Genomic DNA, 15,367 nt, shown 5'->3' on the forward strand with positions numbered 1-15,367 from the left:
CTACCACTTGTAGGCTCTCTCTTTGCTTAGAGGACCCCTTTCAAGATTTCCTGTAGAGCTGGTTTGGTGTTTGCAAATTCTTTCAGTTTTTGTTTGTCCTGGAAGCTTTTAATCTCTCCTTCTATTTTCAATGATAGCCTAGCTGGATATAGTATTCTTGGCTGCATGTTTTTCTCATATAGAGCTCTGGAAATGCCAGCTCTTTCTGGCCTGCCAGGTCTCTGTGGATAAGTCAGCTGCCAATCTAATATTTTTACCATTGTATGTTACAGACTTCTTTTCCCGGGCTGCTTTCAGGATTTTCTCTTTGTCACCGAGACTTGTATATTTTACTATTAGGTGACGGGGTGTGGGCCTATTCTTATTGATTTTGAGGGGCGTTCTCTGAACCTCCTGAATCTTGATGCTCGTTCCCTTTGCCATATTGGGGAAATTCTCCCCAATAATTCTCTCCAGTATACCTTCTGCTCCCCTCTCTCTTTCTTCTTCTTCTGGAATCCCAATTATTCTAATGTTGTTTCGTCTTATGGTGTCACTTATCTCTCAAAGTCTCCCCTCGTGGTCCAGTAGCTGTTTGTCCCTCTTCTGCTCAGCTGCTTTATTCTCTGTCATTTGGTCTTCTATATCACTAATTCTTTCTTCTGCCTCATTTATCCTAGCAGTGAGAGCCTCCATTTTTTATTGCACCTCATTAATAGCTTTTTTGATTTCAACTTGGTTATATTTTAGTTCTTTTATTTCTCCAGAAAGGGCTTTTATATCTCTCGAGAGGGTTTCTCTAATATCTTCCATGCCTTTTTCGAGCCCGGCTAGAACCTTGAGAATTGTCATACTGAACTCTAGATCTGACATATTACCAATGTCTGTATTGATTAGGTCCCTAGCCTTCGGTACTGCCTCTTGTTCTTTTTTTTTTGTGTTGAATTTTTCTGTCTTGTCATTTTGTCCAGATAAGAGTATATGAAGGAGCAAGGAAAATACTAAAAGGGTGGCAACAACCCCAGGAAAATATGCTTTAACCAAATTAGAAGAGATCCCAAATCGTGGGGGGGGGGGGGAAAGGGTATAAAAAGAGGTTCAAAAAGAAAGAAGAAATAAGAAAAAAAAAAGAATTTTAAAAAAAGAAAACAAATAAGAAAAATATAAAAAAGAAAATATATATATATTAGATAAACTGGTTAAAAAACGTTAAAAAAGAAAAAGGTAAAAGTTAAAAAAAATTTTACCAGAATGCGAGGAAAAAAACAAAAAATGAAAAAAAAAAATTAAATTAACTGCAAGACTAAAAAAAATCACATGGAAAAAGCCATGAGTTCCGTGCTTTGCTTTCTCCTCCTCTGGAATTCTGCTGCTCTCCTTGGTATTGAAACAGCATTCCTTGGTAGGTGAACTTGGTATTGGCTGGATTTCTTGTTGATCTTCTGGGGGAGGGGCCTGTTGTAGTGATTCTCAAGTGTCTTTGCCCCAGGCTGAATTGCACCGCCCTTAGCAGGGGTCGGGGTGAGTAATCCGCTAGGGTTTGCTTTCAGGAGCTTTTGTTCCCTGAGCGCTTTCTGTAGAGTTCCGGAGGACGGGAATACAAATGGCGGCCTCCTGGTCTCTGGCCCGGAGGAGCCGGAGGAGCCGAGAGCCCAGGGCCCCATTCCTCAGTGCGCCCTCAGAGAACAGCGCCAGTTACTCCCTTCTGCCTGACCTCCAGCCGCGCTCCGAGCTCACCGAGCCTGCGACCGGTTCAAGGTAACACCGAGCTGTGAGCTTACTGTCGGCTCTCTCTGTAGCTGGCTTTCCCGTTCCAATACCCGCAAGCTCTGCGACACTCAGACACCCTCGATCCTTCTGTGACCCTGTGGGACCTGAGGCCACGCTGACCCCGCGTGGGCTTCGCTCCGGTTTAACCTCTGGAGCGATGTCCCTCAGTGGAACAGACTTTGAAAAGTCCTGATTTTGTGGGCCGTTGCTCCGCTGCTTGCCGCGAGCCGGCCCCTCCCCCCTGGGTCTATCTTCCCGTCGCTTTGGATTCACTTCTCCACGGGTCCTACCTTTCAGAAAGTGGTTGTTTTTCTGTTTCCAGAATTGCTGTTCTTCTTCTCTTCGATCTGCCGATGGATTTATAGGTGTTTGCAATCTTTAGATAAGCTATCTAGCTGATCTCCGGCTAGCTGAAGTAGTCTCAGCCTGCTACTTCTCCACCATCTTGACTCCTCCCTCTGATCCAAGCATTCTTAAGCAAGGTGGTCTTTAGCTTCCAGGTGTTTGAGTTCCTTCCAAACATTTCCTTGTAATTGAGCTCCAGTTTCAAAGCATTGCTATCTGAGAATATGCAGGGAATAATCTCAAGTCTTTTGGTATCAGTTGAGCCCTGATTTGTGACTCAGTAGGTGGTCTGTTCTCGAGAAGGTTCCATGTGCACTCGAGAATAATGAGTATTCTTTTGTTTTAGGGTGGAATGTTCTGTACATATCTATGAGGTCCATCTGGTTCAGTTTTATTGATTTACTGCTTGATGATCTATTACATGTAAGATCTCCTACTATTTTACTGTATTCATATCAATATGACTCTTCATCTTGATTAACAGTTTTCTTATGTAATTGGCTGCTCCCATATTGCGGGTATAAATATTTACAATTGTTAGATCTTCTTGGTGGATAGTCCCTTTAAGAATGATGTAGTGTCCTCTGTATTTCTGACTACAGTCTTTAGTTTAAAATCTAATTTGTCTGATATGAGAATCGCTACCCCAACCTTCTTTCTAGGCCCATTGGCATGAAAGATGCTTCTCCATCCCTTCACTTCCAGTCTGGGTGTATCCTTAGGTTCGAAATGGGTCTCTTGTAGACAATAAATGGATGGGTCCTGTCGTTTTATCCAATCTGCAACCCTTTGTCGTTTTATGGGCGCATTTAGGCCATTCACGTTGAGTGTGATTATTGAGAGATAATGTTTTTATTGACATCGTGTTACCTGTGAAGTCTTTGTTTCTATAGATTGTGTCCATATATTTCTGTTTAATAATATTCTGAGGAGTTTTCCTCTTTTATAGAACCTCCCTTAATATTTCCTGCAGTGTTGGTTTGGTGGTCGCATACTCTTTTAAACCTTGCGGGTCTTGGAAGCTCTTTATCTCTCCATCCATTTTGAATGTCAGTCTTGCTGGATTTTAAGGTATTCTTGGCTGCATGTTCTTTTCATTTAGTGCCCTGAATACGTCTTGCCAGCCCTTTCTGGCTTGCCAGGTTTCTCCTGACAGGTCTGATGTTACTCTGATGGGCTTTCCTCTGTACCTAAGGAATTTCTTTTCCCTCACTGCTTTCAAAAGCTCCTGTCTACAATTTTTTTTTTATAAAGATAAGTGGTTTTTATTTATTTATTTATTACGATTTTATTTATTTGACAGATAGAGATCACAGGTAGGCAGAGAGGCAGGCAGAGAGAGAGAGAGGAGGAAGCAGGCCCCCTGCCTATCAGAAAGCCCGATGCGGGGCTTGATCCCAGGACCCTGTGATCATGACCCGAGCCAAAGGCAGAGGCTTTTAACCCACTGAGCCACCCAGGCGCCCCTCCTGTTTACAATTATGATTCATCATTTTCACTATCAGGTGTCTTGAGGTCTTTCTAGATTACTTGGTTGGGGGCAGACCGTTCTACCTCTAGTACATGAATGCGAGATTGGGAAAATTTTCATGGAGAATTTATTCCACCGTATCTTCTAGTGTTCTTTCTTTCTCCTCCCCCTCAGGGATTCCAATAATTCTGACATTGGAACATTTCATGGCGTCATTTATTTCCCTAATTCTGTTTTCATGGCTTCTAAGTTGTTTATTCCAGGCTTCGATCCTTTTTCTCTATATGTTTGTCCTCCAGTTCACAATTCTATCTTCCGACTCAGTTACCCTGGCTTTTAGAGAATTTAGATTAGATTGGAACTCATTGAGAACATTGTGAACATCATCCCTGGTGGCTATCAGTTCTGCCCTAATCAATTCCATTTTGTCATCAAAGGCTTTCTCCAACCTAGCTATTGCCTGGATATTTGTTAGCCTGAATCCGACATACTGTCTATGTCCATATCTAATAGCTCTGTTGCAGAAGGACCAGTCTCTGAACTTTTTTTCTGTTGGGCATTCTTCGTTCTAGTCATTTTGGTGAGAGATGGCTGAATGGATGTGTAGCTGAATGTATTGACCGTGGTGCAGGCAAGGTGCACCCTGGAACGCTTCTGAGAAATCAAGAGTCCCCACCCAAAAGCAAGAAAAAAGAAAAGAAAAGGAGAGAGAGAGACAGGGAAAAAAAGAAAGATAAAATAAAAGAGACTTCCCAGCTGAAATGGGCCCCAAGGTAAGATTTATGAAATATAGAAACAAAACAGACAAACAAAAAGACTGACAAAAGTAGATGACAAGAGAAAAAAAAAACAACAAAAAAAGAAGCTCATGAAAAACAACCCCAAGTATAAGATTTATATACTACCAGGATAAAAGCAAATACATAGAAACACTGGCAGAAGAAAAGATGGGAGAGTGGTTATAAATTCTCAGTGTGGGCGAGGAAGGTTATTTTGATTCTTCCTGGATGTATTTTGGTATCTTTGTTAAAGGACTCAACTTTCCTAAAATAAGGGGAGATTAGAAACTGGTTTACCTATAGGGGTAGCATTGATTGGGGAAAGAGGATTACCTTGAAGCTTAAGTCTATATGAATATTTTAAAAAAATAAATAAATTAAATTAAATTAAAAAATAGAAAAGTAAAAAGAAAAACACAGGTAAATGTATCAAAAAGTTCAGCTGAAAAGGTTATTATGGAATTTGATGTTGTGGACATCTCACTGTGATGATAAATAGGTTAGTGGTGGTTGTCCTCTTGTCCTTTTTTTTTTTTTTTTGGTTGGCTTTTTGGGGGAGGGGCCTGCTGTGTGGTTTTTCAGAGAATCTTGCTGGAGTTATGTCCTCCTGCCCCCATCAAGGGGGTGGGCTCTGAGGAAACCACTTTTCCAGGCTTTTGTTCTCTGGAGGTTTTTTTGTTGGTTTGTTCATTTGTTTTCTCAACCTTTGGCAGCTTTTGATGGTTTTTGGAGGTTTAGAGGAAAGCAAACAGTACCCAGACCTCCTTCTCAGAGAGAAGCCTCAGTCTGTTCTCCTCTGGGTTTCCAGAGCACATAAATTACCCTTCTGCCGTTAGCAGATCACGTTCCCATTCATGGTCTCTGGGGTCACAGGAACTTTTGCTTGTACCTAAAACCACGAGAAATACTAACTGCGGCTGTCTTGGCAGGGCTCTGCTCTCCCAAGCAGAGAGAGCACACTGAGATTTTCCCGCCGGCCTGGGCTGGGAGTGCTCAGACTCTCCGAGAGTCGGAGAGAGTGTGGGCGGCACCTGCACGCACCTCTCTCAGGGGAGGCTGTGGGGCGCAACTCAGACTCTGGTCACAGGGCACGCGCATGGAGAGGTGCAAAAAGACTGTGGTTGTGCAGGCTGGCATCTGCACACACCTCTCAGGGTAGGGTGTGGGGCCCAACTCAGACTCTGGTTGTGTGGCTTGCGAGTGGAAAGTGCAAAGGGGTGTGTTTCTGCTCACTGCTGAGGCTCTCTCACCCTCACCGGTGCTGCCACCCTGGTGCTCTCAGGTGTGATGGTGGCTCAGGGACGAAGACCTGGCTTCTTCACCACACTCTCTCTGGCTCAGTGCCAGCAGTGACTTTCCTGGGTTGGGGGGACTTAAGCCCCTGTCCCTAACTGTCTCGATACCCACAATTTTCCCCCAACGATCCTTTGCTCTTTTTGAGTGCTTTCAACCATACTCGAAGTTAATGCTGGTCCCAATCACAGAGCACTCTCGTATTGGGGTATTACTTTCCAATGGGTGGCTTCTGCTGGCTCCCTCCCCCTTTTGTTTATCTTCCAATGTCAGTCCGATGTTCCCACTGCGCTTTACCTGCCCACTGGCGTCTTCAGCCCCCATAGAGATCCAGAAGTGTATAATTCTAATCTCAGGCTGATTTCATGGGTGATCAGACATCTTTGGTAGGTAATCAGCTCACTTTAGGGTACAGGTTGAAATGGCGCCTCCTCCTACTTCCCCGCCATCTTTTCTCCCCTCTCTTCTAGGATTTTGATGGATTCATGTCTCACAATTAGGTTCTTACTCACTTTGAGTTTATTTTTGTGTATGCTGTAAGAAAGTGGTCCAGTTTCATTCTTTTGTGTGTCATGGTCCAGTTTTCCCAAGACCGTTTGGATATTCTTTACTGCCTTGTCGAAGATTAGTTCACCACAGAGTTGAGGGTCCATTTCTGGGTTCTCTATTCTGTAACACTGATCCGTGTGTCTGTTTTTATGCCAGAACCATACTGTCGTGATGATTATAGCTTTGTAATACAGCTTGAAATCTGGAACTGTGATGACTCCAGTTTCAGTATCCCCTGACCCCTGCCCCAACATTTCTTTGGCTATCCAGGGTATTTTCTTGTTCCACTATTAAGTCTTTTTTTTTTTTTTTAAGATTTTATTTATTTATTTCACAGAGAGAGAGATCACAAGTAGGCAGAGAGACAGACGGGGGTTGGGGGGAGCAGGCCCACTGCTGAGCTGAGAGCCCGATGTGGGACTTGATCCCAGGACCCTGGGATCATGACCTGAGCTGAAGGCAGAGGCTTAACCAACTGAGCCACACAGGTGCCCCACTATTAAGTCTTTTAAATAAAAGTAATGTTCTTTGTCTTCCTGGTTATAAATGGAAATTTACTCTTTTACAGTATTTTGCATGTTTGGGTAAGTATGTTGATGTATATGTTGAATATTATATATTATTTACTTTTGCATGTATTTACGCAGTAAGAAAATCATGGTTTTAAGTATGAGTCAGTTGTATAGATTGCAAGTAAAAACTTGATGATGATAATATTACAATTCCTTCTTAACATAGATATATTATTTAGATACAAGGTTTTTTCAACTAATATCGGTTTTAATTTTTTTTCTTTTTCAGCTCTTTCAGTCTCACATGCCAACAAAAACAACCTGTCTGTCCTTACAAGTATCTGAAGATGAACAGAAAGTGAGTATACCTTTTAAATAGATCCATACTGTACTCTGCACGCCTCTAGGTTTTCAAAATAACTACTCAGAGACCTGACAGACTTTTGTTTGTACCTTGAATATAAATTAACTTCTATGTTGATTGAAATTAAAAATCAGTTTAAATAATTGTTGAATGTTTTTAGTGTCTCTTTCCTAAGGGACATGAAGCAAATTAAAACTCTGGCTGCTTCCACAGCATTCAGTAGGAAGACTAGCACTGCTTTAATAGGGCATACTTGCAGAACTTGGTGTTTGGAGAGAACTCCTTTAATAATAGAACGTTGGAATTCACTGGATGGCCCTGTCAGATGGCTTGCCTGAGTGCCAGATCAGCCCTTAAAGGTTCTTCTAAGTGTGCCCGCATAGGAGGGGTATGTTTTGGTAATTCATATTAAAATTTATATTTAAAAAGAAAGGTAAATTTAACTTGGTGAAAGGTGAGTTGATGATTCTTTAAACAGAAAATTGCAAAAACAGATTAAGCATCTGCCTTTGGCTCTGATTGTGATCCCCTGCATTGGGCTCCCTGCTCACCGGAGAGCCTGCTTCTCTTTCTTCTTCTGCTATTCCCCCTGCTTGTGCTGTCTCACCCTCTCTGTCAAATAAATAAATAAAATCTTTTAAAAAAAATGAAAATTACAAATACAAGCTTGGATAATTCAGTAAGATTTAATTATTTTTTTAGTTCTGTGCCCATTAAGCCTCTTCTTGTTTTCCCCTCTTCCTTCACACATGCTAAAGGCCCCACAGATTTGTGTGTGTGTGTGTTTTAAGATTTTATTTATTTATTTGACAGAGAGATCACAAGTAGGCAGGGAGGCAGGCAGAGAGAGAGTGGGAAGCAGACTCCCTGCTGAGCAGAGAGCCCGATGCTGGACTCGATCCCAGGACCCTGAGATCATGACCTCAGCTGAAGGCAGAGGCTTAACCCACTGAGCCACCCAGGCGCCCCAAAGGCCCAACAGTTTTGATAAATTGTAGCTTGACTGCAAAACTATTGTTCTTTTTAATGGTTTGGTAATAATAATCTGCCCCATCTTTATCACCTGGCAGACCTTTGGAATTATTTTTTATCTGCTTTCTGACACATTGCTCTGCTGAAACTACTGTCACAGTCACTAGTAATACTTTAGTGACTAATCCACTGAGTGGTCATTGCTTAATCTTCATTTTCTCTGGCCCCTCTTCACTGAATTATGGTGACTACCACCACATTTTTTTGGAAAGCTTCTGTTACCATGACCCTAAAATCTTACAACTTTAGAACAGGAAGGAATTCTGTAGGTCATTTAATTCAGCTTTTATCTGGTAAGTGTGTGTTTATCACGTAAAAACTCTAACAAGTATTACTCTAATCTTCTTGAACACTTTCATGACTAGGAAGCATAGTGTTTCTTCTCTCTCAACAAACGTGACTACTAAAAGGAAATCAAAGGGTAGAAAAGAGAATATAGTATACTAGTTTTCTGTTGCCCCATAACAAATTGCTATGAATTTAGCATCTTTAAAAAACACCTATCTATTAGCTCATTGTTTTGTAGGTTAGAAAGCCAGGCCAGCACAACTGGCTTCTCTTCTCTGCCCAGAGTCTCACTCAGGATGTTGGCTGGTTGGATTCTTATCTGAGGCTCCCCTTCCAAATTCTTTCAGGCTGTTGGCAGAATTCAGTTTCTTGCTGGCTGGTTGTTACTAGCTTATGTCCTTGCCATATAGTTCTCTGTCATCCATACAAGAGGGGAGAACCCAACTATCAAATCCCCTTAAGGTTTCAAATCTCTTTCACCTGGAAGCTCCTGGTCGTTTTTAAGGGCTCACCTGATTATGTCAGCCCCACCCAGGGTAATCTCCCTTTCTCAGGTTAACTGATTTGTGACTTTAATTATACCTACAAAATCCCTTCATAACATCACTTAGATTAGTGTTTGATCGGAAAAAATAGAAGAGGCCATCTGTCATGGGGTCCATGTTAGAATTTTATTCACTGTACAGTGTAAAAAGTGAATCTTTCTCACCTGTACTCCCAGACCACTCCCTCAACTTCCAAGTGCATTCTCCAGTAGTAACCACTCTCCATAGTCTGTTGTTACCCTTTGAAAGATTTTTATCCATATTCATAGGTATGAGAATATGAAAAAATATACTTTAATTTTTTAGTCAAATCACAGTAAATAAATCACTTAATTTTTGAGACTTAGACATATTGTGGCATATATCAGTAGTTTAGTATTCCATTGTATGGATATACTACATTTTATTTCTCTGTTCACCCATTGTTGGGTATTGGGTTCTTTCTGGTTTTTGACTATTAGGACTAAAGCTGCCAAGAACATTCATGTGTATTTTTATTTACCTTGGGTACCTACAGGTGGAGTTTTTTGGTTGTATAGTAGTATGTTTTAACCTTATAAGAAACTGCCCACCTGTTATCCAAAGTGCCTGTACCATTTTGCTTTCACACCAGCAAATTTATCAGAGTTACACTTCATAATATCTAATACTTGATATTATCAGGCTTTCAAATTTAGCCATTTTGGAGAGTGTTCAGTGATAACCGGCACTGTGACCACTCCTTCATTTGCTTGGCTGTCTTTGTGAAATTCTATTTGAGTCTTTACCCATTTTCTAAAAAGTGGATTGTTATTATTAAATTATTTGAATTCTTCAGATATTTGAATATAAGTGCTTTGTCATGTATATATGCCAAGTATATAATATTTTCTTTCAGTCTTTGATTTACATATTCCTTGCTGATCACAAATTTTAAATTTTTTTAAAAAAATTTTAATTTTAATTTTTTAAAAGATTTTATTTATTTATTTGACAGAGAAAGAGAGGTCACAAGTAGACAGAGAGGCAGGCAGAAGGGGAGGGGGAAGCAAGCCCCCTGCTGAGCAGAGAGCCCGATGCTTGGTTAGATCCAGGACCCTGGGATCATGACCTGAGCCGAAGGCAGAGGCTTAACCCACTGAGCCACCCAGGCACCCCACAAGTTTTTAATTTTGATGAAATATACAAATAGATAAATAATTAGATTGTCACAATATCATACTTCCTGGTGATTGTACCTTCATGTTAAGGTAGTTAAGTCCTTCAACTTTGTTCTTTTGCATAATTGTTGTAGTTGTTACTAATTGCCTACATTTCCATATAGATTTTAGAACCAGATTGTCATAGAGTTGTTTTACTCTTTTATCCAGTCTGATTATTTCCTTTTAACCTGAAATGTTTAGACATTCATTGTCCAGTGCGGTAGCCACTAGCCATGTGTGGCTATTTAAATTTAAATCAGTTTAATAAAATGTAGAAATCAATTCCTCAGTTGCATTAGTCACATTTGAAGTGCTCAGTATCTGCATGTGGCTGGCTGGTGGGTTCCTGTTGCACAGCTCAGATATAAAACACTTCTACCATCATAGGAAGTTCTGTTGGATATCACTGGTTTAAACCATTCACATTTAATTTAATTATAGACTTGGCTAGGTTTAAGTCTGCCAGTTTGCTGCTATTTTCTTTGTCACATTTGTTCTTTCATTTTTCTTTCTTCTATGCCTTTTGGATTATTTTTATGATTGCATTTCATCTTTACTATTGACTTACTGTCTGTATCTCTTTGGCCTTTTATTTCTTTAAAATAGTAATTGGTGTAGGCTTTACTTTATCACACATATCTTCAAACAATATTATAATGTTCCATGTATAATATAGAAACCTCACAACAGTATCTCTCCATTCCCTCTCCCATCTGTTATGCGGTCACTATCATACATTCTACTTCTCTGTGATTACAAACTCTGTGATACATTGTTGTTGTTGTTGTTTTAAACAATAATATTTTCAAGAAATTAAAACTAACAAAGTTCTCTTACAATTATCCACATTTCTACTTTTCTGGCTGTTTTCATTTCTTTTTATAGGTCTGATGTCATTTTCCTTTCTCTTGAATAACTTTTAATATTTCTTAATAGTGTAGGTCTGCTATTAGTGTATTTTCTTAGATTTTTTTTGGTCTGAAGATGTCTTCCTTTGACTTTCATTTGTGAATGATATTTTTATTGGTTATGGAATTCTAGGTTGTCATTTTTTTCTTTTGGCATTTTATTGATGTTCTGTTGTCTTATGGTTTGCATAGTTGTTTATGAGAAGCCTGTAGTCATTTTATATGTTTCACTTGTCTATAATATATCTCCCCATATTTGGTAGCTCATAAAGTTTTTCTTTATCTTTCTTTTGAAATATTTTGCTCTAATGTGCCTAGTTATGGGTTTCTCTGGATTTTTTCCTGTTTGTAGTTTGCTAATTTGGATCTCTTAGTTCATGTTTAGAAAATTGGAGAATTTTCGGTGACTATCACTTGGATATTTCCTTCCCTCCCCCAGTCTCTCATCTTTTCTGTATGGCATTCCAATTACAAGTATGTAAGACCATTTGATATTGTCCCACAGTTTTTTTTGACTCTATTACAGTTTTAGTTTTTCTATAAGATATTTTTAGCTTGGATTGATGAAGATATTTAACTTGGATATAACTATTGAACAAATAATTTCATTCCATTGTTTGAACTGCTGTTAATTCTGTTCAGTAGGTTTTTTATTTTAGATGTTGCATTTTTCCTTCTAGGAATCCCATTTGTTGCCTTTTGTTGTTGAGAGTTTTCAAATCTCTCTTGTAGCTCACCACCCATTATATCTATCTTCTTTTCCTGTAGAAAAAGAGGATATTTTTCTTCTTCTTCAGCATATTTGTCATAGTCGTTTTTTAAAGTTTTTATCACCTGATTGAATATCTGGTTCATTTGTGGATCTCTTTCTTTTGACTGTTTTCTCCTGACTGCGAATCACATTTTTGTGCTTCTTCCTCTATAGTAATTTTTTATTGTATAGTAGATGTTGTGGATGATACATTGTAGAGGTGCTGGATTCTTATTTCTTCTTCTGAAGAGTGTTGACCTTGGTTCTAGCAGGCAGTAAATTATTAGCTTGTTGTATTGTTCATGTTGAGCCTTAGTTTTATACTTTGTTATTAGGGCAGATCTATTTCAGTTGTATACTAGGGAACATTTCTGATTCCTGGGATATGATCCTTACTCTTAAAATATGGTTCATACAGGTTTTTAGTGGAAAGTCTGAAATGTTTATTCAGCCCCTTTAATTTACAGAGTTAAACTTCAAGCTTCCTGGGCTGACATTCTTGAAAACTCTACATAGCTCCTTCTGATTTCCATTTTCCCTTTGCTAGGCTCCTTGTATTTCCCCTGTACTTGTGCAGTTCAGCAGTCAACCAGAGATTTCAGGGGAGTGCACTTGCAGATTTTGGACTCCCTCCTTTCTATAATTTTCTTCTTCAATTTTCAGCTGATACACCTGCCCTTATTTCCAACTTCTCAACCCATCCTGAGGTCTGTCTTCTTTGTGCAGCAGTGACTGGGGTATGCCTTCAGAAAGACCTTGAAAATGTGCATCTCACTTTACATGGTTTCCTACTCCCAAGAGTCTCATTCCCTCCAGTGCCCATTGGACTTTGGTTGCACTCCACTGATTTGGAAGAATAGATTATAAATGTTATTAGCAGGTGACATAAGTTAACCATGCCATTACTGGGAGCTAAAACTGCATAATGTATTGTGCATTTTTCATGTGACTTTTTTTTTTACTATTTTATCTATTTGACAGAGAGCGATGACAGGTAGGCAGAGAGGGAGAGAGAGAGAGAGCCAGGAGGAAGCAGGCTCCCTGCCTAGCAGAGAGCCCGATGGGGGACTGGATCCCAGGACCCTGAGATCATGACCTGAGCTGAAGGCAGAGGCTTAACCCACTGAGCCACCCAGGCAGCCCATGTGACATTTCAATGTAAAATTTAAGTTACCAAATACTTACGATAAACACCTATAATAACTTTATTCCATTTTGTGAGTGACTCTGCCATAGTTTACATGATTTCCTATTTTTTGGAAATCAAGTATTTGAATGTTGTAAGTAATGCTGGACTCTCATTGTATGAAGAGAATAAGAAATGTGTTTGTTTTCAGGGTTTGGAATTGGGTTTCTCACAAATTAACTTAACATGGTTGTATCTTGGTGAAGGTCTAATGATCATAAAATCTTTAGTTTCTTTGGTAAATTATATTTATCTTTTCAAATGTGCCTGCATCCTATTTTAGTAAAAGTTTTTTTGCTTTAATGAATTATAATTAAAATTTTAAATTTAATTTAAAACAATCTTAATTAGTTGTTTTAAATTATTGCCATTGTCTTTGTTTTCCTTCAGCAAAAAAAAGAAAATATTCGTTCTTTAACTATGTCTGGCCATGTTGGTTTTGAGAGTTTGCCTGATCAGCTGGTCAATAGATCCATTCAGCAAGGCTTCTGTTTTAATATTCTCTGTGTGGGTAAGTGGCAAACTCTTCCTCTAAATTATTCCTTTATATTCCTTGTGTTCTCTTCACTCTTGGAAGCAGTATGATGCTCATGTTTTTAATTTGAGATCATGATTGCAGATTTTTTCAGTTACTTAAATCCTATCAGTTTTGGTTTTCTTTGCTGTACTGCTTTAAACTTTTTTGATCTTTAAACAATTCAGTGCTTTCTTCAGAATGCTGAGTAACTTAGCATGTATACTAGCTTTAATGTTCTGCTAATGACTCAGTGGACCAGCCTTAACTTGTATGTCTTTCATAGACAACACAGTCTTTGGAATGTTTGAAATATTTGGGATCCTTGAAACCAGTCTAAGAGTTCTTCTTTTTCTCATTTGTCCTCTACACCTGGGACAATGTACCTTTGTTTCTTTCAGGGGAGACTGGAATTGGAAAATCAACGCTGATTGACACATTGTTTAATACTAATTTTGAAGACCATGAATCCTCACATTTTTACCCACATGTTAAACTTAAAGCTCAGACATATGAACTCCACGAAAGTAATGTTCGATTGAAATTGACCATTGTGAATACAGTAGGATTTGGTGACCAAATAAACAAAGAAGAGAGGTACATGTTTTCTTATTGTAATTGTCTTATTTTAAGACATTTGTCTTGTCCCAATAGGCATGATTTGGTTTTCTACTATGGAAATTCATACCGTTTCCTCCCAGACTTTATTTTTTTTAAATAAATCAGCAATGTTTATTCTTAACAAATTGAAATTTTTCTACCCAGTTGTCTTAATTCTTTTTAGCATAATTTGACTCAAATTATTGAAATGTGTACTTGGGCAAAAATCATATTCCAGTTTGGTGTATAATAAGTGATTTGTACTAATTTTGAGGCAGGACTTATTTTGTTGAAGGGGAAAAAAAGTAAGACATACAATAGCAAATATATAATGGCCAAAATCATGGTGCATGAATTTTTCTGTGTGTAAAATTCTAAGCAAATCAGCCAGGTCCACTATTAAGCATTGCAGGAAAAGTTTGATAGTTGAAATTATTATTTATATTTTGTATTATGTCATTCTTTCTTCTATAGTATTATAAAGTGATTATAGATTGTGTATGAGACTCAAAATATGAAACAGGGAAATAGGTTGCGGTTAAGCAGGAACTTCTTATTTTTTCTTTTTGAAATGCATATTTTTTCATTGTTAGAGGTGTATTTCTAATTTTCTAAGTTTGATTTACAGGGGAAATAGTTTGCATAATTGATTCCCTTTATGTGACTTAACGTGAGCCTTTCAGCACATTTATGTGGACTTTCCAGAAGAAGCAGATTAGTGGTAGTCAAAGGCCTATCACAAGTTGCTTTAAATCTTCATAATTTCTTCTTTATAGTTTTCTATGTAGAGCTCTTATACATCTTTACTTAAATTTATTCTTAGATATTTGGCATATTTGATGCTCTCATAGATGATATCTTTTAGAAATATTTCATTTTCTATTTGGTGTTTAGAAATATAATTGATTTTGCATACAGTGACTTTTGTAAATTCTCTGATTAATTCCAACAATTCATCTCTAAATTTGTGTAGATTTTCTATGTATGTATAATAGTATAATCTACAAATAGTAACATTTATATATTTTTTTCAGTTCTCTTTCTTTTAAAAAGTTTTATTGATGTATAATTTAAACAGAATAAATAAAATGCTTTTTTTTTTTAAGTGTACAACTCAGTTAATTTTGACAAATACATAGTTTTCTAACTACTACCATGATTATAACATAGGAAATATCCATGGTCTGAGGTTCTTTTCTCACATGTATGTGCAGGTTTAGTGCTTCACCACGGACTGGAAGAAACTGCTGTCTGTCTAGATTATTAGTACTTTTGTTGGTGCAGGGCCTTCTATTCAGTG

General features: G+C 38.4%; 1 protein-coding gene across 4 annotated transcripts in view; it reads left to right on the forward strand.

Annotated features, from left to right (window-relative positions):
* SEPTIN10 (septin 10) overlaps positions 1-15,367 on the forward strand; it is a 76,404-nt gene that overhangs the window by 31,206 nt on the left and 29,831 nt on the right. For 3 of the 4 annotated variants that reach the window (XM_045077592.1, XM_004764326.3, XM_004764327.3), the window contains exons 2-4: positions 6,988-7,056; positions 13,344-13,464; positions 13,869-14,064. In XM_045077592.1, coding sequence (XP_044933527.1) covers positions 6,988-7,056; positions 13,344-13,464; positions 13,869-14,064 — 386 coding nt within the window. The remainder of the gene's footprint in view (positions 1-6,987; positions 7,057-13,343; positions 13,465-13,868; positions 14,065-15,367) is intronic. The other variant, XM_013062378.2, reaches the window with a different exon arrangement.

This window comes from Mustela putorius, unplaced genomic scaffold (assembly GCF_011764305.1).
Source record: "Mustela putorius furo isolate JIRA1106 unplaced genomic scaffold, ASM1176430v1.1 tig00000224_pilon_pilon_pilon, whole genome shotgun sequence".
NCBI lineage: Eukaryota > Metazoa > Chordata > Mammalia > Carnivora > Mustelidae > Mustela > Mustela putorius.